We start from the raw sequence: 21,500 nt of genomic DNA, 5'->3' as shown, positions 1-21,500 counted from the left end.
TATTTTGCTTTCACTGTCCATTTTTATGGAATCCAAGGAGATTAGTTTACTATATTTATCCAGATATTTACTGAATTTGTTGTTCAACCTTCATTGCTGACAGGTCAAGTTTCCTTCTGGTATCACTTCCCCTCTGTCTGAAGAACTGCCTTTAACAATTCTTTCAGAAGAGGTCTGCTGGCTACAAATTCTCTTAGTTTTCCTTCATCAGAGAATGTCTTTATTTTACCCTCACTCCTGAACAATGGTCTTATGGCATATATATTTCTGGGTTAACTTCTTTTCTTTCAGCACTTTAAAAATATTTTTGTCATTTCCTTCTGGTCTCCATGGTTTCTGAGGAGAAATCTTCATTTGCATCATTGTTCTCTAATGAGATGTGTTGTTTTTCTCTGGCTGCTTTCAAGATTATTTTCTTTGTTTTTAGTTTTCAGCCATTTGATTATATGTCTAGGTGTAGATTTCTCTGGGTTTATCCTGCTTGGGGATTCATTCTGCTCTTTAAATCTGTAGGCTTAATGTCTTTCACCAAATTTGGGAAGTTTTCATCTGTTAGTTTGTCAAAGTTTCTTTTCAGCATCACATCTTTTCTCTTCTTCTCCTTGAACTCTGAGGAAATGAATACTCAGTGTTTTGTTTTTGTCCCACAGGTCTCTGAGGCTCTGCTCTTTTTTTCTTTCCCCTTTAAACTTTGTTCTCATTATTGTCCATATTGGATAAGTTTTATTGATCTTCAAGTTCACTGATTCTTTCCTCTGTTATCTCCATCCTGTTATTGAGTCCACTGAGTGAGCTTTAATTTTTGGTTGTTGCATTTTTCAGTTTTAAAATGTTCACTTGGTTCTTTTTTTATACCTTTTCTTTCTTTGTTAAGACTTTTTATTTTAACGTTTGCTTCAAGAACACTTGTGATTGTTCTTTGGAGCATTTTAATAATAAGCTGCTTTGAAGTGTTTTAAATCTGTGTCGTCTCATCATTGGCATCTTTTGATTGTCTTTTCCTGCATGAGTTGAGATTTCCATAATTTCTTATATGCTGAGTAATTTTGGACTGTATCTTGGACATTTTAAATATTAAGTTATGAGACTCTGGGTTTAAATCCTACAGAGAATGTTGATATTTGTTTTAGCAGGCAACTGATCTGGTAAGGTTTAAGCCAGAAGTTCTAACCTGCCTTCTGTAGGCTATGGTTCCAAAGTCTTTTCAATTTTCAAAGCCTCTGTGGTGCTGTGTGGATCTGTATTGAGTGTGTGCCACACTGGATTCAGTCTGTGACCTGGGCAGAGGTCTACCCATTAGCTCAGTTCTCAATGACTTTGATATGCTAATTAGGATCTGATCCACACATGCATAAGTCAGAGTTGAGCCCATGAATTTATAAACAATTCTATAGGGTCACCTTCTTAAGCTCTTCCTCTCTGTGATCTTCCTGGTAATTTCTAGTTCCTTGGGACTCTCCTTTATAGTCCTCTGACGTGAAACTACCCACTCTACAAGTGTGCAGTGTGCAGGGCCAAGGGGCAGAAGGACAGAGAGAATAAAAGGCAACGAGGTTTGGCACCACCCTCCTGGCACCACAGCTCCACCAAACAGAGATGGTTCCTGTCCCTCAGGGTTTTGGCTCCTGCAGGTTTTTGTTGTGACCAACCCCACTGCAGTGGAATTTTCCATTCCATATTGCAATTAATCTTTAAGAAACTACCAATCACTGAGTTGGATGTAGTATCAGAGGAAAATATCTAAAATTATCTGAAAAAAGCTATTAAAATTCCCTTTTTCAAGTACTTATCTATGTGACAGAATTTTCTTCATATACTTCAACCAAAATGACATATTGCAATAGATTTGCAACACTGTGAAAAAATGGTACTCTCTTTGCTAAATATTTTTGTTTGGGAAAATATAGTTATTTTCATAAAAAATGTTATTTATGTTAATAAGCAATGGAGTTATTACTATAATTTCTAAATGAAATAATAATTATTTTAGAATTCTCAGTTTTAAACATTGATAGCTTGTATAGAAAACTACTGATAGATTTTTGAATACTGCATACACGAAAGTTCTTTGAGAGCCTCTTGACATATGCATAAAGCTACTCACTGAATAGCCTTTTGTAATAGCAAAAGACTGGAATCAATCCATGTGTTCACGAGCTAAATAAACTATGGTACAGCTGTATAATGAAAGTCCTATGGAGCTGTAAAAGGAATGAGGAAGATTTCTACATACTGCTATGGATGAGCTCCAGTCTTTCAAGGTACACAACAATATGTGTAATAGCTACCTTTTCTCTAAGAAGGGGAGGAATATGTACATATATATAAGTATTTGCTTATATTTTCAAAAAGAAATAATGGAAATATAAACTATAAATTAATAATAATGGTTATCTATAGGGGGAAGGGATAAGCTAGGGGTAGAGAACAGAAATGGAAATTTAACCTTTGTGAATATTGCTTGTTGTATAATTTGGACTTTGGGACCATGTACTAATAAATTTCTTAAAATCAAAATTAGATGTCAACAAAGCAATCCTTAAAAATTAAAAACAAATAGAAATCAACTCAAATGTTTATCAAATGGGTACTATAATCACACATATAAGAGTTATTTCAAATGCCTTTAAAATCCATTATTTTAACTAAATATATCTATGGGATATAGCCTTAGGGCTAAATGAACAACAAAGATAGTTTCAACTGCTTTTAAAGCTAACTTTAGTATTGTTATTATAAAACTATTATATATACATATATACACATATACACATATACAACTATCTATCTGTGTGTATGTATACACATATAGATAAAACAAATAATTAGTTCTGTTAGTCATTCATTAAGAACCATAATTTTTAGTGTAAAAGAAAATATGCAAATATTAAAAACCCTATAACCCTTCATTTGACTTGGAAATAACAGTATGAACTCATGATTTATTTTTCTTTTTCAAAGAACAAAGTATTTCCCAGCTCTGCCCCGTGAAAAGGCAGAGACAACCAGAGGAAGTGAGCATCTTCAGCGCTGGCCTGTAGTCTCCCAGCAGAGCTTTCTGAGAAATAACTGATTCCTGGTCAGGTGGAGAAAGTGTACAAGATGAGTCAGAGACACCTTGTCATGTCTGAAAGCAAGGAAGCTACCGAAGATTACTGTCAATACGTCAAAAGAACACAGACACCAACATGAAGGGGCTCCCACTGGCCAAAGACAGAACAATGTGTCAAAAAGTAGAATGACTACAATGAATTGGAAACTCAAATATATAATGATACCTAATTCATGATGATATTCAAAAAGAAAAAAAGGGAGAGGGAGCCTCAGTGGTCATCTTTTGGGCCCGCTAAGGCACCAATTCCTTACTTTAAAAATTGACTAATAAAGGGCAATAATTAATCATTTATCCTGCCTTTTCTATGTGGACTATATTTTAGGTAATCAAACATTCAATGAGAAAAAGTTCTCTTTTACAGAAGAAAAGTAAATGAAGAAATTGAAAAAATTTTAAAATTGCCGTTTTGCCATCTCTAGCGAAACAATGGATCTAAGCTACAATCATCAATTACTGCTAAAATATGAAAAGTTGTTGGGAACTTTTAAAATTGATGAATCAGATGATATCATCTGATTACTGATATAAAGGGATCAAATTAACATCACTCGAAGTAGGAAAATCAGATATTATGTGCATCTTTCCCTATATGCATATAAACATACACATTTACTTAAAATGAGATAATATATACAGCTTGGTAATTTCTCACTAAAATACCACAGATACCTTTCTACATCATGAAAGCTCTTATGACGTCATATTTAATAGCTGCATTTTATTATTTCTTCACTTATTTAAACTTGGAGTAGCAAATTATAACACCTACAGGGCCAGGTCTATAACCTAAATATGTAAATCAGACCAGGAGTTAGACAATGTGGAGTTATGCTGTGATAAACTAGAGAATACATGCCTGGCACTCAAACCAGTCACATTTAATTCTCTAAAAACCACTGAACAAGCAAACAAAACAAGTCTGAACCATCAGTCTGTACTTTCTTCAATTAAACCATATCTCATTTCAGGGGCATTTAGGTTTTTATAATTTTTCCCATTTATACAAGTTTAGTGGTCTAAACATCACTAAATTCCATAGCTTTACATCTTGTTCAACTATAAATTCTTATACAATATAAAAGTTAAATATAAAGGTTATTGGCTCATTAACAATATTGATTTTTTGGAGATGCTTGTCTTTCTCAATCTAAAAATATCTATTTTAGGCCTGAATTTGTTTAGGCCTGGATTTGTGTGATCCAAGGAAAGGCAATATAACCTTGACCTAAATTAAAATGTCAAGGATATGCAAAGATTCTGGAGTAGAAACTAGATCTTACTCACTTGTGTATTCCCAGCACCTAATACAATACAGTTCCTAGGACATAAAAGTCTTCAATAAATATTTGACAAAAGAATTAAAATGTTGAATGCTGAATATAAATGCCAAATTTTCTACTCAATTTTCCCAAGATTTGAAAAAGAAATTCTTAAATCGTGGGCTCTACTAACTTACTTCAATTTAGCTCCCCACATATCATGTTATGTTCAAAGCTATGTGCGATACGTAGTTTTGTAGAGAAGTACAGTTACCTAGAAAGAAAGAAATTAGAAAGGAGGGAGGCGAGAAGTATCACTGTAAGATTAAAAACAATCAGCATGAGCAAGCCAAGCAATGTGTGATGGAGAAACTAGTTTGTAACAGTAATGTCTATGGGTTCATGTGATGTAAGTTATTCAAAACTACATTATAAATTATAAAACAATATTTTTTAAAAAGGTATGATTCCCAGTTAATGGTGGAGATTGGCTCAAGACTCCTCTAAAATAACAACAAAGGAATATAAAAGATCTACAACAATCAAGACCGGATGACTGGCCATCAATAAAAGGCACATTTCTGGAATGTATGAAGACTCGATGGATGAATGGTGTCTGTGGAAGAAGGATGGAGATATAGCTCCCAACCAAGAAAGAAATCAATTTGCCCCACAGAATTCCAGAGGCTCAGGACTCAGAAACACCAGCTACAATGCAAAATGAAAGGAAGATGAAGGGATAAAATTGGGGGGATTAACTGAAAGTCTGTACAGGGAAGAGCTGGTCGCACTCTGCACTCCTCCCCAACAACCAGAAAGATTCAAAGCAGTAAAAAGTCCCCAGGGAAGGGCCCGCCAGGCAGTAAGTCCTGAGACATACAGAAAACTCTCAAATTGCTTTTGAATGACACAGATAATCAAGAGTTACCAGACATTTAAGGGGAGTCTCCAGCATCAAAGATGGTCACAGGTAAAGAGACAGGAAAAAAGGGAGGCCCAGGGAAAAAAAGTAACAATGATGTTTTAAAAATATTTTAAAATACTGTTTTAGTTCTTACTAAAAATCTGAAACAAAACAATAAACCCTCAACTGGTTTCCTCAGAAGAAGGAATGCATTTATAAAAACAAAAGGATGTTATGAAAAAGGAAAAAGCTGAGAATAAAGAACTCTTGGAAATTAAACAATTGAGGGCTCAAATATAAAATATAGATAAAATCAAGGAAGGCTACCAGAAAGTAGGAAAAACTACAAATATATCAAAATATGAGAGGGAGAAAGATTAGGAGAATCCAGGAAGTCTAACATCTTATTAACAGAAACTTCAGAAAGTGAGAAACAGAGGAAAGAGCTGGGAGGAGATTACCGAAGAAATCATCTAAGGCAGTTCAAAGAGCTGAAGGGCAGGAGTCTTTCTCTCGAGCAACGCTGTCCCAAAGACCTTCCTGCGATGATGGAGACGTTCGCTATCTGCCCCCAGCCACACGCGGCTGTTGAGGAATCAAAATGGGGCTAGTGGGAATAAGGACAGATTATTTTATTTTATTTCATTTACTTTCAAATCACATCTAATCCACCAGGAATACCTGTAGGTTTTGAATTTATTTACTTGTTGCCATTTCCACTGCTACATCACAGTCCAAGCCACTATCAGCTCTTGCCTGGACAATTATAACACTCTCCACTATTTGTTTTACACTATTTTAAAGTAACTATTTTAAAAATAAAGTGCATTATCTTAACAGAATTTTTTAAACAACTGTAATGTCACATCAGGTTCATAAGATTCAATCATAATAATAGAGGCAAAAATTTATCTTTATTTCCCAAACTAGAGCACATTTATTTCTGGGTTTTACTATTGCTTTTCTTTAAAGAAAGGTATACTGAAATGAATGTGATTTGTAGCAAAGTGGATTAAAATCAGTTTAGGTCTAAATAAAGAAAAATACCATTTGAAGCATCTCAGAGGCAAAGGCGCTTACAATTTGTAAATAATTTCCCACTAAGCAACATTAATTTCCTAGATCCAAACAAATGGTGATAGCGGAGACACTGGAAGGAATGCCATATTACATCTCAGAGAGAAATGTCCCAGAGTCACTGCTGTGACATCCTGAGCTACCTCGAATCTATCTGGCTCTTATTTAATCTTCTTGAATACGAAACAGTCAAGTTATCCGTCACAGACCACAACACCTCTTACAACGAGAAAGTCAGTTTGGGCAGGAAGTAAAATACTATACAGAACTTTACCTTCAACTCATAACTATTTGTGTTTTCTCTGAAGAATCATAATTATCATAACTAAATTTTTCAGCTTTAAAAAACAAGATAATGCTGGAGAATTTTTGTTTTATTTTTAAGGAGCATTGAGAAATGAAGTACATTCCTCCTAGTTAATTTTCTGGTATTTGAGCAAACAGTTAGCAGCTAGAATCAGATGGCTTTTAAGAATCAAGAATTCTAAAATGAACCATCTGCCGCTTTCTCCACCACCATCCCCCCCCACTTCAAAAAAGGAAAACTTTATACAACTGAAGATTTAATTCTTTGGTCCCAAGAACATAATTTGGCTTTCCCCCACATCTGCTTCATGTAACTGCAATCATTTCTTGTTTTCCAGGAGTCAACTCTACTCATGGCATAAAGATCTAAAGAACAGTGTGATGCTCCAGAAATAGCAGACGACTGCAAGTCAGGAGCCTCAGCTCCACTTTAATTAGTAACCGTTTAAGGTGCAAGTCCTTTAACATCTTGGTGCCTCAGTTTCCTTTAAAAAGGAGGAGTTAGGGGGCTGGCCCAGTGGCGCAGTGGTTAAGTTTGCATGCTCTGCTTCGGCGCCCTGGGGTTTGTGGCTTCAGATCTCAGCTTCAGACCTGCACCCTGCTCATCAAGCCATGCTGCGCTGGCCACTCATATACAAAATAGAGGAGGACTGGCACAGATGTTAGCCCAGGGCTAATCATCCTACTCAAGTAAAAACAGAGAAAGATCAGCAACAGATGTTAGCTCAGGGCCAATCTTCCTCTCCAAAAAAAAAAAAAAAAAAAAGGAAGAAGTTACAATAGATGATCTTCAAGGCTCAACTAGTTGCAAAGTTCTAAGTTTTATTTTAAAGTCTCCAATAAATCAAAGTCTTTATCAATGAGAATGTATTTTAACTTTTTATTATTAAAATGTCCAAACATAATCAATCACTAACTTTGACAATCACCAACAATTTGATGTATCTGCTAAAATAATTCAACTGTTATGACATATACGAGCCTATTTAAGTTATTTAAATTCAAAGAACTATAGAGCATGCTAAGTGACTACAATAAAAAGCATTCTGGGTAATGAGTTTAAACTCTCAGATTTTTTTCCCTCAGAGGGAGTACCCTGAACGTACCCTGAAAGGTTACCCTGAAAGGTTACTATGAAGGACCCTGAAAGACAAGGGCTCCCAAATAAACATTTTAGGGAAAGAGCCCTTGCCTGCAAAAGAAAAACATTTCTGACAGAGAAATGCCCTTTATATTTCCACCTACTCTTCAGTCTTGTGGGTCCCTAGGCTGTTTAAATATATGAACTATATTTTTCTTCCCTTCTTTTCTTAGTTCTTGACCGTTTTTTGTCTTCTGTTGCTTTTGCCCAGTTCCCAGTTTTTTCATGAAGAGACTATTCCTTCCACATACATCTCACGCCAATCAGAATGTTCCTCTACTTCTAGATGGCAACCCTGGCAATGACTGACACTTAGGGTTAATTTTAGAGTCCTTGGGTCTTAAGTAACTTCATTATTTATTGCTTAAAGGCCGATTCTACTCTGTCAGAGATTCTTACTTCTGGATTCAGTATCAACTCCCAATATGTTTATGTGTTTATAAATATTCATGTTAAACTGTGAAATCATTATGTTGCTAAACATATGATCATTATTTTCTAAGTCTACTGTTGATATCTCTTTCTAAATATCAAAATATAATGCTAAAATTTCAAGGAAGAAAGGAAAACTAAATGACTGAATTCATATATAAATTTCTGTTGTTAAAGATCGTTGTCAGTTTAAGTAAAAATTCATAATTTGCTTACCACTGGTTTATAAGGTGTGTCTATCTCTAATGTATGAGATTAGCAAGCTATTTCACATGTATAATGTATAAATAAATAACTGGGGGAAAGGCCAGCAACTTAATTAACTAGGGCTCTATTTATAATTGTATTATCAAAGCTAATCACTAAGGAAGAGCTAAATGCTCTAGTGGAAATTCCAAGTCTCATTAACTATGGTGCAAGAAACTTTAATTAAAATAGAACATCTCATTTAAATGATTAGCTTTGATAATTTAAACATGACTAGAGGTCTAATTTATTAATTTGTTGATCACTGTCTCTGTTATGTGCATTAGATGGTTTGATACCATCCATTAATCTCTCTGAGAAGACACTTCTGAGAAGACAGCGACATTATCACCTGGTTATATGACGTAAGTCACGAGCTTTCATCATCTAAAGTCAGAATAGGCAGAATATGTCAATCAGCTAAGAACATCACCTTCAACTACATTTGTACGATACTTTGCTCCACAGAAGGCAACTTGGCACACGAGCGGGGGTGGGGGGTAGATGATTAGATAACAGTATTGAAATCAAAACTATCAAGTAACTTCAAAACTAGAGTAGTTTGAAGGAAAAAATGAAAATGGATAGATGGGTCAACAGTGTTTTTGTTCAAAAGCCAACATATAAGAAATATTTCAAAGCAGAAACATCACAGATGCATACATGTCATCTCTAAGATGGTAAAGTAAATGTTGATTTACTGAAAGCCGATCAAAATGAGTGACTTACAAGCATTTCATTTTCATTGGAAGGCCATTACAATAATACCACCACTGCAACACAAAAACATGCAACTTCATAAACAAATTCCGAGACTTTTATAGTGACGTTTTAAAAAAGAATTTTCCACTTATTACTTAAGCATTTTTAATCAAACTATTTCATGGAAAGCACGTTTTACATGGCAAAAGCTTTGCTCTGCACAGTGTCAGCATTGCTGATTCCACGTTAAATGAAAAGTTTTTGGCGTAGTAAAACTACACCCACTTAAGAAGGAGGAGCATTTGTCTCTCAAGATAAAATGCCTGCAAAGTACAATGGGAAAAAAGTTGCTTTCATAAGAAAAAACAAGGAAAAATTAACCTAAAAGCAAATTTAACCGGAAATGAAGTTGCTACAGAATTTTACAGAGGAACCTTCAGAAAACAAAGAAAGGAGGAAGAGAAGAAGGGAGAAAAGGAGGGAAGAAAAAAAAATCAAAATATTGAAGATTGTACCAGTTCCTAAATGACAGGTTTAAAATATTTGTAAAGATAAAATTCCCCCAATTTAAGCTATACATTTGATGTAATTCAAATAAAAACTCAAGAAAGGTATTTTTGGGGAGAGGGGAGGGAAAGAGTTCACAAAGGTATTCTAAACTTCTAGCAGAAAAACCAGAGAATAACCTTCATACTCTCCCCTTGCCTCCCCACACACACATACACAGAAACTGGAAGGACAAAAAAGTAATAGGGGAGACTACACTATCAAATGAGAATAATGCAAAACCTTGAAAATGAAAACAGTGTATAATTCTGGTACAGAAACATATGGATGGATGAGGAGAAAAACAAAGTCCAGAAACAGATCTCAGGATATACTGAAGAACTCTATCTTACTCAGAGGTTAGATTATAAAGTTATCACGCAAAGTGAAAAAGCTCATACAGATAAAAATTACACTTGAAAACTCCTGAATCATGCCAAAATTACTAGAAACTGAATCCTTGGAAACTCAGAAGCCAAGAATTAACTTCCACTGTTCCTCTTTGCATTTCATCTCCCCCTACCCCCACTTCAGTTAGCTGAAATGCAAGTATGATACAGTGCTATTAGAAAGAATTTAGTATTTGATAAGAAAGCCACCATTCTATCTAGTGAGAATGCAGTAACTTAATAAAGAGTATAAAGACAACTGCTAAATATCTGGAGAAAAATTAAACCATAACCCCAAGATTAAACTGAAATTTGAAATCAAATTGGAGCAATTTATCAATCTATTTCCAATCAGGAATGGTCTGTAATGTGGCCCAGGTAAGGACGGCATCTTTGCTCTTTGTTCTCCTTATCTCATCACACCAGTAGAGAACTAGAAGTGGGACAGGGTGCCGGGACTACTGCCAGACACAGCGCCCCAGCCCCATCCAAGCAGCTGAGGGCCGGGAATTCTGCTGCATTTGAGGGAGGTAAGGAAAATCCGTAGTCAAGCCTTGAGCATCTAAATGAGATACTCTAAAAATTGTAAATGTTATAGAATCAAGGTCCCCTTGAGGGTGCCTCAACCTGGTGGAAGGAAAGGTTCAATGGGGTGATACAGCTGAGCACAACAATTAGGAAAAAATTGTTTCAAGTCTCCCCAACAAGTAATCCCCTTCCATTAATCAGTCACACTTTCATATCTGTGAATGCTATGAAAAGCTAGATGTTACAGTAGCTATCTCTGTATAATGAAACTAGAAATAATTTCTCTAACTGCTACATTTTCCATGTACTTCATTTGTCAAAAGAAAGTCAAAAATATTATGAAAAAGAAAGAACTAAGGAAACACAATATGAAAACCATCTCTGTTCAAGTTAACTGTTAAGCTAACATCTAAACATTTTTATCCCACAAAAGATTAATCTACCAAGGTTTCTAACAATAAAATAATTCACAGTAGGGAGGGAAATAAGACATTTTTCTGTATTGTTAACGCTAAAGAAATTATTTTAAAAGGTCGGAAATAAACAGCAAGCACATAAACCATTCATTCTGAGATGATTCATGCAAAACCATTTTGTACAATATAACACACAAATGTTATCCTAATGCACTGAAAACATCAAAATGTGCAATGTGGTAAGAATAATATTTTCCTTGTCAAGGTATTTTTTCAGTTTTGCAAGTTACTCATCATTTGTGAATCTCATGCATCAAAATAAAGGTGACCAAATGTTTTTGCAAAAGTAATTTCATTCTAAGAACCCATTGACAATTGAAGGTACTTATTCACACACTCATAGCTAAACAGTAATAGCAAATGTTAAGAACTCAAGGGTACAAAGAACTTAAATTTCAAAACTAAGGAACATTTAAATAGATCAATGATTAAGCACAGTATTCAGTATTATTTAGTAAAGTACAAAACTTTATAAACCCTTACAAAAATTTGGGCATGCTGTTTTCCCCCACATCTTACGAATTCATTTGGCAGATTAAATCAAAACATCACAAGTGTCATCAGTAAAAATGGTGGAATAAGGAACTCCAAAGTCCATCCCTCCATAAAAGCAATGAAAAAACTGTCACAATCAACTTTCTTGGAATTGGAGAAACTAAAGCTGGCAGCAAGTAGGGGAGCACTTAATCAAGAAAAATCAGGGAATTTCAGTAACAATAATGAGCTCTGGTATCTGAACCTACTCTAGTGCTATGCCCCTGCTCTCCAGCTCCGTTGGTAGGCTTGACAATAAGACTCTGCATTTCTGGCATCAGTACTAGAGGAAGCAGAATGGGCCTCATTCTCAAAGAATTCTAATTATTTGTTTTGACCTGTCTGATGGCAATCTGGAAGGCTGGGTCAAAAAAAAATTAAATAAAATAAAAATAAACACTTGCCTTGTCTTGTCTAATTCAGAATTCAACCAGTGCTAAAGGGGCCTTATTGAAAACATTTACGGCAAATGTTTGAGTTGATACTGCTTGAGGCAATGGATATCAGCTGGACCAAACCAAAAGCTTTAGAGGAAAGGCCTAGGAGTGAGATGTTTCAGGGATGAGGGGATTTGACTAGCTCTGCCATATTCCTGGGAATCTAGAAGACCCATCCATGCTGTGCACATTCTCAGGAAAGATCTGAAAAGTTCTGAGCTCTGGCTGATATGGAGGCTCTGCAGAAGCAGAAGTTAAGGCTAAAGCAGAGATGTAAACTGCCTGGCTGAGTATGGAAGTGTGCTCAAACTCAGGTGCCTCTGGAAAAACTGGATGATGTTTTTGGTTCTGAGCATTTAAGAAAATTTGTGCAATGACTAGTTGACTATTAAGCTAACGGATAAAGACTTCAGAGGCCACACATGACAAATATAGATTTAAAAATATTTGTTCAGAATTTAAAAATTAAAATTAAAAGTTTTGGAAAAAATTAGTTCAGAAAAGACACTAAACAAATAAATGACAACTAAATCAAAAGGCCAAAGGATGAGAAAAGACATTCCATGCAAACTGTAACCAAAAGAGAGCTGATGTGGCTAGACAATATCAGAGGAAACATTTGAAGACAAAAACTGTTATGAGAGAGAAAGGACATTATATAATGATAAAAAAAGCTCAATCCAGGGGCTGGCCCCATGGAGTGATCATTGAATTCAGCACACTCCACTTTGGTGGCCCGAGTTCACAAGTTTGGATCCCAGGCATGGACCTACACCACTCATCAGCCATGCTGTGGCAGTGACCCACATATAAAGAAGAGAATGATTGGCACAGATGTTAGCTCAGGGCTAATCTTCCTCAGCAAAAAAAAAGAAAAAAAAGAAAAAAGAGTCAATCCATCAAGAAGATATAACAATTATAAATATATATAAACTTACTGACACAGCCCCAAAATACATGAAGCATAAACTGACAGAATTGAAAGGAGAAATAGGTAATTCAACAATAATAGCTTGAGACTTCAATATCCTACTTTCAATAAAGGATACAAAACCTAGACAAAAGCTCCAAAGGAAATCGAAAACTTGAACAACAATATAAACCAAATAGACCTAACATATCTATAGATCACTCCACCCAACAAGAGCAAAATATGCATTCTTCTCCAGTGCACCTGAAACATTCTCCAGGATAGACCGTATGTTAGGCCACAAAACAAGTCTCAATAAATTTAAAAGATTAAAATTATACAAAGTATGTTCTCCAACCACAATGGAATGAATAGGACTCAATAACAAAAGGAAATTTGGAAAACTCACCCTAGACATACTTGCTTTTCTCTAATTTTGCCAAAATGTACTCTAAACATTATAGTGGAGATTCTGGCTAGGGTGATTAGGCAAGAAAAAAAAAATAAAAGGCATTCAGATTGGAAAGGAAAAACAAAACTGTATTTGCAGATGACATTGTCTCCTATATAAAAAATCCTAAGGTATCCACAAAAAATCTATTAGAGCTAATAAAGAGTTCAGCAAGTTTGCAGATATACAATCAATATATAATCAATTGTATCTCTAAACAATAATGAGTAATCCACAAATGAAATTAAGAAAACAATTCTCTTTACAAAACCACAAAAAAGAATAAAATACTTCAAAATAAATTTAACAAAAGAAGTCTAAGACTTACACTTAGAAAATTACAAAATATTGTTGAAAGAAATTTCAAAAGACCTAAAGAAATGGGAAGACATCCCATGTTCAGGCACCAGAAGACTTAATATTGTTAAGATGGCCATACTCCCCAAATTAAGCTGCAGATTTAAAGCAATCTCTTTTAAAATCCCAACTGGCTTTTTTTGCAGAAATTGACAAACAAATCCTAAATTTCATAGGGAAATTCAAGGGACCCAGAATAGCCAAAACAGTCTTGAAAAAGAAGAACAAAGTACAAAGACTCATACTTCCAAATACAAAACTCACTATGAAGCTAGAGTATACAAGACAGTGTGGTAGGGCATAAGGACATAGATCAATGAACAGAATTAAGAGTCCAGAAGTAAACCCATATGTATATGGTCAATTGATTTTTGACAAGGTTGCCAAGACCATTTAATGGAGAAATAATAGTCTTTTCAACAAATAGTACTGAGAAAACTGGATAACCACATGCAAAATAATGAATTTGACAACCACCTCATATAATACACAAAAATTAATTCAAAATGGATCAAAGAACTAAAGTAAGAACTAAAACTATAAGACTAGGAAAGGTAGATATAAATCTCCATGACCTTGGATTAGGCAACAGTTTCTTAGATATAACACCAAAAGCACAGTAACCAAAGAAAAGACAGATAAATTGGACTTTATCCAAATTAAAAACTTTTGTGCATCAAAAGATACGATCAGAAGGTAAAAAGAACCCACAGAATAGGAGAAAATACTGGAAATCATATATATGATAATAATCTAGTGTCCAGAATAAATTTTAAAACTCTTATGGCTCCACAACAAAAAGATAACCATATTTTAAAATGGGCAAAGGATTTGAAAGCACATTTCTCCAAAGAAGATATACAAACTAGCCAATAAGCTCATGAAAAGATGCTCAACATCATTAGTCATTAGGGAAATGCAAATCAAAACCACAATGAGCTACCACTTCACACCCACTATGATGGCTATAATTTTAAAAAAAGGAGAAATCAGAACCCTCGCATACTGCTGGTGGGAATGTAAAATGGTGCACGGCACTGTGAAAAACAGTTTGACAGCTCCTCAAAAAGTTAAACAGAGTTACCATACAATGCAGGAATTCTAAGTGCATACCCAAGAGAACAGAAAATAGACTTTCACACAAAAAACTGTTCATGAATGTTCATGGCAGCATTATTCCTAATAGTGAACAAATGGAAACAACCTAAATGTCCATCAATTGATTAAAAGATAAACAAATTGGGGCACGTCCATACAGTGGAATATTATTCAGCCATAAAAAGGAATGAAGTGCCAGTACTGCTACAAAGTAGGTAAGCTGAGAAAACTGCATGCTAAATGAAAGAAGCCAGGAACAAAAGGCCACATGTTGTATGATTCCATTTACATGAAATGTTTCCACAGAGACAGAAAGTAGATTCATAGTTGCTATAAACTGGGGGTAGGGGGAGTAACTGCTTAATGGTTACAGGGTTTCTTTTAGGGTGATGAAAATGTTCTGGAATTAGGTAGTGGTGATTGCTGCACAATATTGTGAATACACTAAAATCCACTAAATCGTACACCTTAAAATAGCTAAAATGGTACATTTTTTGTTAAATGAATTTATCACAAATAAATAGGTAGGTAGATACATAAACTGTTGCTTAACTGAAAATTACATTACTGCTAAATTGTAAAGCCATTCCATCATAATTTGAAATAATGTCAGATATGCATCTAATCTTCGTGAAGTATGGTTCCAAATTTCTAGGTCTTCACAATACATATTTATAGATATCAATTCATCTTATGCTTACAGTTTACATTAGGAACAAGACAGCAATTAAGTTGTTTTAATGATAGTTATTATGCAGGATGAGCCAACTAGTGAATTCTGGAACAATTTGAACAAATTACCTCCAAAACCCTACAAATAAGATACAGACCTTTCCCTAGGAAACTTAACTTTTTAATCACATCTATAGCAGAAAATTTGCAAAACATGTGAATTATTTCTAAAGCCTTAGAAATCGTTCCAGAACTGCCAAAATGAAACTAATGTCAAAAAAAATATCAAAATTGGAAACGTTTATCCTGTTTCAAGATGTCTCTGACTGATAACAACCAAACCAGCTCTACACATTCTTATCTTTCATCACTGCAAGCTCAATGGGAACAGCTAGGTGGCATTTTTATAGTCTGCACCAAATGACGATGTTTTACAAGTTTTATAACTTGGAACTACTAGAGTTTCATATCAATGAAGGTCCAAAAAGATGCTCTTTGGAAATAACTAAGTATTTTAAGATAAAAATTCCGTTTACCTTAAAATGCTTAGTTTAGCAGAGTCAATTCTATGTCAAACACCTGCAAATTTCTGACATCTTGGGATCAGAGTATCACTGTGTACCAACTGCTCAGTCTAAGAAAGCAGCAGGACGAGCCACAGAAGAGAGAGCACAGCACTTGGAACTGGCAACCGGCTGAGAAAGCCAAAATCTCTGGAAAGCTCTAATTAACAAATTTGTAATCAACCAATGTAACTTAAAGTAAAGAGATGAATCACTAAAAACCATGTCCCCAGACTAGACAGGACTAAGCTGCTTGAATGAACAGCTTCCTCAAGTCAGGCAGATGTTAAATGTTCCAAAACAGCAGGAAAAGACTCAACAATAATGACCATTCTGCAAAGTCTAAAATACCATAATAAGAGGGTGGAAATTAAAATAAGTTCCAAGAAAAGATTCTCTTTAAAAGACTATTAAATCAATAAGGTCTGTCCACTATTATTATCAAATCAGTAAACACTGATATTTTTCACAATCAATTAATCCCAAAAGGAAAACAGGAAAAGAAAGATATTTACCTCTTCTAAGCTAGGGAGCGAAGAAGACGATACTGTTCGAGATGACAATGGGTGAAATGGCTCTTGACCAACAGCATGTTGATGATTCTGCATTTGTACAAAAGGGCTTTGCGGTGGCCTGTGAGGCAATGGAGGTAGGCCGTAGGGAAAACCTGGCCCCATTAGGTGATTCTGTTGTAAGTTAGCAAAAGTCCATGCTCCATCAGGTGCCAGGTATTTCAAGGGAGGAGGGGCAAGGTGTTCAGATGGCAATGAGAAAGGTGAGCTGAACATCTGGGGCGGTAGGCGCTGAGGAAATGCTGGGTTGTTGGCTACTTCAACGTCTCTGCTGTTGTCATTAAAGTTAGAAAAGTGGCTACTGTGGTCTGTACTGGATGGGGGAGATGGGACTGCTGGTGGGCTCCTAGTTTGAATTTGTCTATATTGCAAAAGTCTTGATTGAGGTGGTGGCATTTCAGCTAGTTCCCGTGTTTCACTTTGATCACGATTAGACAGTTCTCTGATTAAATCTTGAAACCTACATAAAGATGATAAAATATGAGAAGAAAATAAAAGAAAAGCTCCATTACCTTAAGGAGAGCTTAGTCAACTACATGTGTAATTTTTACAAACAAAATCATAATACTTAATTTAGAACTAACATTAATCTCAAAAGTAAGCATTAACACTCAATAGATACCGAATTGAAAACATTAAATAGGCCCAAGTACCTGACTTCTTTTTTTCCCTTTGTATTAAAAACAACTGTCCTTGTTTCCACATGCCTTTGATAACTGGCAGTTATAAAAGGTCACCGTGATGATGGACCTTATTCAGAAGGGATTAGGAAACACTTCACTGCATTCACATGACACTGGCCATAAAAACAAGTTTAGAGTCAGGACTAAATACTCATAAATATCTGTAACTAAAAGAAGGTAGAGGCCAGCCCTGTGGCCGAGTGGTTAAGTTTGCATGCTCCGCTGCGGTGGCCCAGGGTTTCGCTGGTTCGGATCCTGGGAGCGGAAGTGGCACCACTCATCAGGCCACGCTGAGGTGGCGTCCCACATGCCACAACTAGAAGGACCCACAACTAAAATATACTACTGTGTACTGGGGAGATTTGGGAGAAAAAGCAGAAAAAAAGAGAAAAGATTGGCAACAGCTGTTAGCGCAGGTGCCAATCTTTAAAAAAAAAAAAAAGTAGGATTCTGTGCTACCAGGAAAAAAAAAATCAATGACAAATTTATAATTTTTAACTTTTAACCACTAATTTACTTCTCTCCTTATTCATTCTTTGTATCACTCCCGACTGTGGAAAAAAACCACTACTGAGTATGATGGTACATTTCCCCTTCTGAAGAGTCCACAAAGCCAGGGGCCTTAATTTACAGTCCACAGCAGACGGTCCATGCCTAGACTTGCACAAGAGTTACTTCTAAATGGATTCTCTATATTTTAGAGTCATTCAATAGAAGCGTATAGCATGTTCCCAGAAAGCCAGCATCCAATTTCTTTGGGAGACTATTCCAACTTGAGGCTAAAAGGACAACATTCAATTCAACAAAGAAAATAGTGTGTGGGGGGGTTATGTTTCAGAAGCCATTTTTAGTCTGCTGAAATACCTTGAGTCTGTGGTTTCTGCTTCATCTTCAGCACTGCTGGGGAGCTTCCAGTCTGCCCTCACTGGTGGCTGATGTAATCCAATGGGCGGCTGAGGAAGATGCTGGAGGTGAGGATGAGGATGGTGATGGTGTGGGTAGGGAATAGTGCCCTGACTGAGATAGGCATGATGCTCGTTCCACTGCTGTAACCGCACTTGCTGCTGCCGTAATGTTTCCAGAGCTACACTCCCATGCAGACGATCTACAAAAACATTTGTGAAAAGTTTAAGTTCTCATGCATTTGGGGTTTCAAGTCAATTTTTCAAGAGGTTTTACAAGCAGACTTTCTCCACAAAGACCAAGACATGGCTACAATTTGGGTTTTGGAGAAAGCAAATGTTTTCTAAATTTGCCAGTAACTAAAGTTATGGTAATGATGATGATGATTTTTCCTTACCTACATAATGATGTAACCTGGCATCTACTGGATACCTAATATTATATAGCATTTGGAACTAGATTCTGATTATTACACTATGTGATTGATTTTCATTGGCATTATTTAGAGAGATGAATCAATCCTGACCCAAATTAATATTGCATAGTACATCATTTTAAGTAAATATTCTCTGAATTTGTTGCATTTAGCAGTGACAGGAGAACTTACCTAAAGCCTCCCCTATAGGCAGTCCTGGGGGATTCTCATCAGTGAAGTTATTCAGATGTGAAGGAAGAATGGGGCCGGGCTGCGCAATGGCTCGTAGAGGACTGTGGCCTTCCTGCAGCATGGGAGGAGGCTGCTGCTCAGGAATCACAGACTCTGCATGAGGGGACTGTGGTCGATGAGAAACTGCATTATTGAAAAAAGCGCTGTTGGGGCCTGCCTGATAGGCAGGAGAAAGTTGAGGAGGTGGCTGCTGAGTCAGCTGATTCAACGGATTCTGCTGCTGGACTACCTGATTTGGTTGGGGTGGCATTTGATTTGGATGTTCAGGCAAATTATTCTGCTGCTGATTTAACAAGGCGTGTTGCTGCGGAATTGGAAACGGTGGTCTTGGTAGCTGGGGAAGGGGATGAAAATGACGACTAGGGATTGCATACTGTGCATGGGGAGCAGGAAGAGGAAGATTTATATGTCTTGGGTTGAGATTATCTTTGCGATGAAATTTGGTATTGGGATAAACAACACCAGGACGTGATTCAGGACTTCTGTTCTGTAGATTCGATTCCAAATCAATCTAGAAAAAAATAAGAAGACTTTTTAAACTGTGGACGATCTGAGTCCCATGGCTCTCCACCTTTTCCCACCCCTGGCATATCCAAGGGATATGATACATTCTTAACAGTAATAGCAAGAGTGCTGGGTGCCCGATCAATCACTTTCTGACAACCAAATAAGGGAATAACTATTTTTGTAAATTAGAAAAGATGAAACAAGAAAAAACAGCATATTAAATTTGAGTCATAAAAAGAGATACTGCCATTTTATTAGCATATCTACTTTAATTCCTTTAAAAACATTATTTTTAATTTCACACTTTCTTCCTTGGAAAGATAATCATTTATTTCCTTCTGATATAAATCATTAAAATGTGTTCTTTCCTTCTGATTTTATGGTTTTTATACATCTCTTTCCTCAAACATATCTATATTAATTTTAAAAAACCCCAAAAACCTGTCTCAATTTAAACAACTTTGAAGTGAAAAATACAATAAGTACTATATCATCTCTGTATAACCAGTTGGTGGTCAATTTTTGCCATTAGGTATTGACATTTATTCCTTCAACAAACGTTTATTGAGAGCCTACCAAGGGCTAGAGATTAAAAAAGCAATAAGAAGACCTAGTCTGTACCCTTAAGAGCTCACAGTAGGGACTGGCAAACTGTGGGCCCCAGGCCATTTCCAGCCCACTAGATTTTTGTAGATAAAGTCTTACTGGAACACAGCCACACCTGTTTGTTTACGTTTTGTCTATTGCTGCTTTCTCACTACAGTGGCAGAGCTGAGTGGCTGCAACAGAAACCATATGGCCCACAAAGCCTGAAGATTTCCTATCTGGCCTTTTGCAGAAAAAGTTTGCTAAGCTCTAGCTTAGACTCCAGTAGAGGACACCAACGTGTAAACGCAAAATGAGAGGCGCTGTAAGAGGATGTGGTGTGAGATTCTCGTGCCTGTGAAAATTAAAGGTGGCAGAGGCTATGGCATTCACAAAAAGAGCTGGAATTTTCCAGTGAGGGAAGGACATTCTAGGTAAAGGTAAGAGCTTATACAAAGATGGAGAGAGGAGAAAAAGCATGGCAGATTTGAGGAGCATGAGAAGTTTTGTGCACACAGAGCTATAACCTCACTTGTGTATATGTTAGTTTTCCCCTTCTTGACATCAGATGAAACTGCAAGAGCCCAATTATGCAAGACTCTGAATGATTCAATACTGAGTATAAACATGTTTTTAATTCTGTAAACTGTGGCAAGCTACTCAAGGCGTGTAAACTAGGGAGTGCTGTCATCCTTCCAAATGCAAGTTTGATCATAAGTGGTGACAATATGAAAAATGAAACATAAGGTTGAAAGAGGCCATTTTTCTTTTCCATTTCTGTCAAAACATTCAATGAGCTGCTTTGGTATTTCAATCTCCTTATTAGTTTCAAAGTTGAAATGGTCACTGATGAGTGCAGACTACTTGCCACCAAAGGCTCTCAAGTTATACATGGAACTGATCACTCCCAAGAACAAAGAACAATAGCTTGTTCCTAAACTGAAGTTGGGGTACACTCGGCAATAGAGCTATTGCAACAAATGGTTGCAATACGCCAATCATGCCCCAAATGTATTCTCAACTCTAATCACTAGCTCAAATGGACTGCCATTAAATTTAGTCAATAAGGTCCTTAAGACTACTGAGTGTAAAAAGATTGTCTAGAAAATGAAATGAGGAAGATGACAACTCTGTCCCAGTCTTGCCAAGCAGCTGCAATGCCTGCTCTTCAAATATCTCAGAACCTGATTAAAGTTCTTTATAAATAAATTATTTCCCCCATAAGTCTTCGTCTTTTGAATGACTAAAGCTACACTCAGCTAGGGTATACTTTTTTCCAGAAGACACTGTTGATATGCACACTTTGATCACATTAGGCAGACCATGATTAGATGTCAAGGTCGTTTGTGGATAAACTGCTGTTTTAATTGCCTCCTTCATTTCTGACTTTGACATGGACAGGAAACCAGGCCAGTGTCACAGAAATTTAGATCAAGACTG

At 36.1% G+C, this 21,500-nt stretch overlaps 1 protein-coding gene across 8 annotated transcripts in view; it reads right to left on the bottom strand.

Annotated features, from left to right (window-relative positions):
* HELZ (helicase with zinc finger) overlaps positions 1-21,500 on the bottom strand; it is a 173,963-nt gene that overhangs the window by 10,736 nt on the left and 141,727 nt on the right. For all 8 annotated transcript variants that reach the window (XM_046675151.1, XM_046675156.1, XM_046675154.1 and 5 more), the window contains 3 exons: positions 18,909-19,479; positions 18,263-18,503; positions 16,659-17,175 (listed from right to left, as the gene is read on the bottom strand). In XM_046675151.1, coding sequence (XP_046531107.1) covers positions 16,659-17,175; positions 18,263-18,503; positions 18,909-19,479 — 1,329 coding nt within the window. The remainder of the gene's footprint in view (positions 1-16,658; positions 17,176-18,262; positions 18,504-18,908; positions 19,480-21,500) is intronic.

The sequence above is a fragment of the Equus quagga genome, chromosome 11, assembly GCF_021613505.1.
Source record: "Equus quagga isolate Etosha38 chromosome 11, UCLA_HA_Equagga_1.0, whole genome shotgun sequence".
NCBI lineage: Eukaryota > Metazoa > Chordata > Mammalia > Perissodactyla > Equidae > Equus > Equus quagga.
The sequence above is the reverse complement of the archived record's forward strand: the minus strand, read 5'-3'. Positions and strand labels throughout refer to the sequence as shown.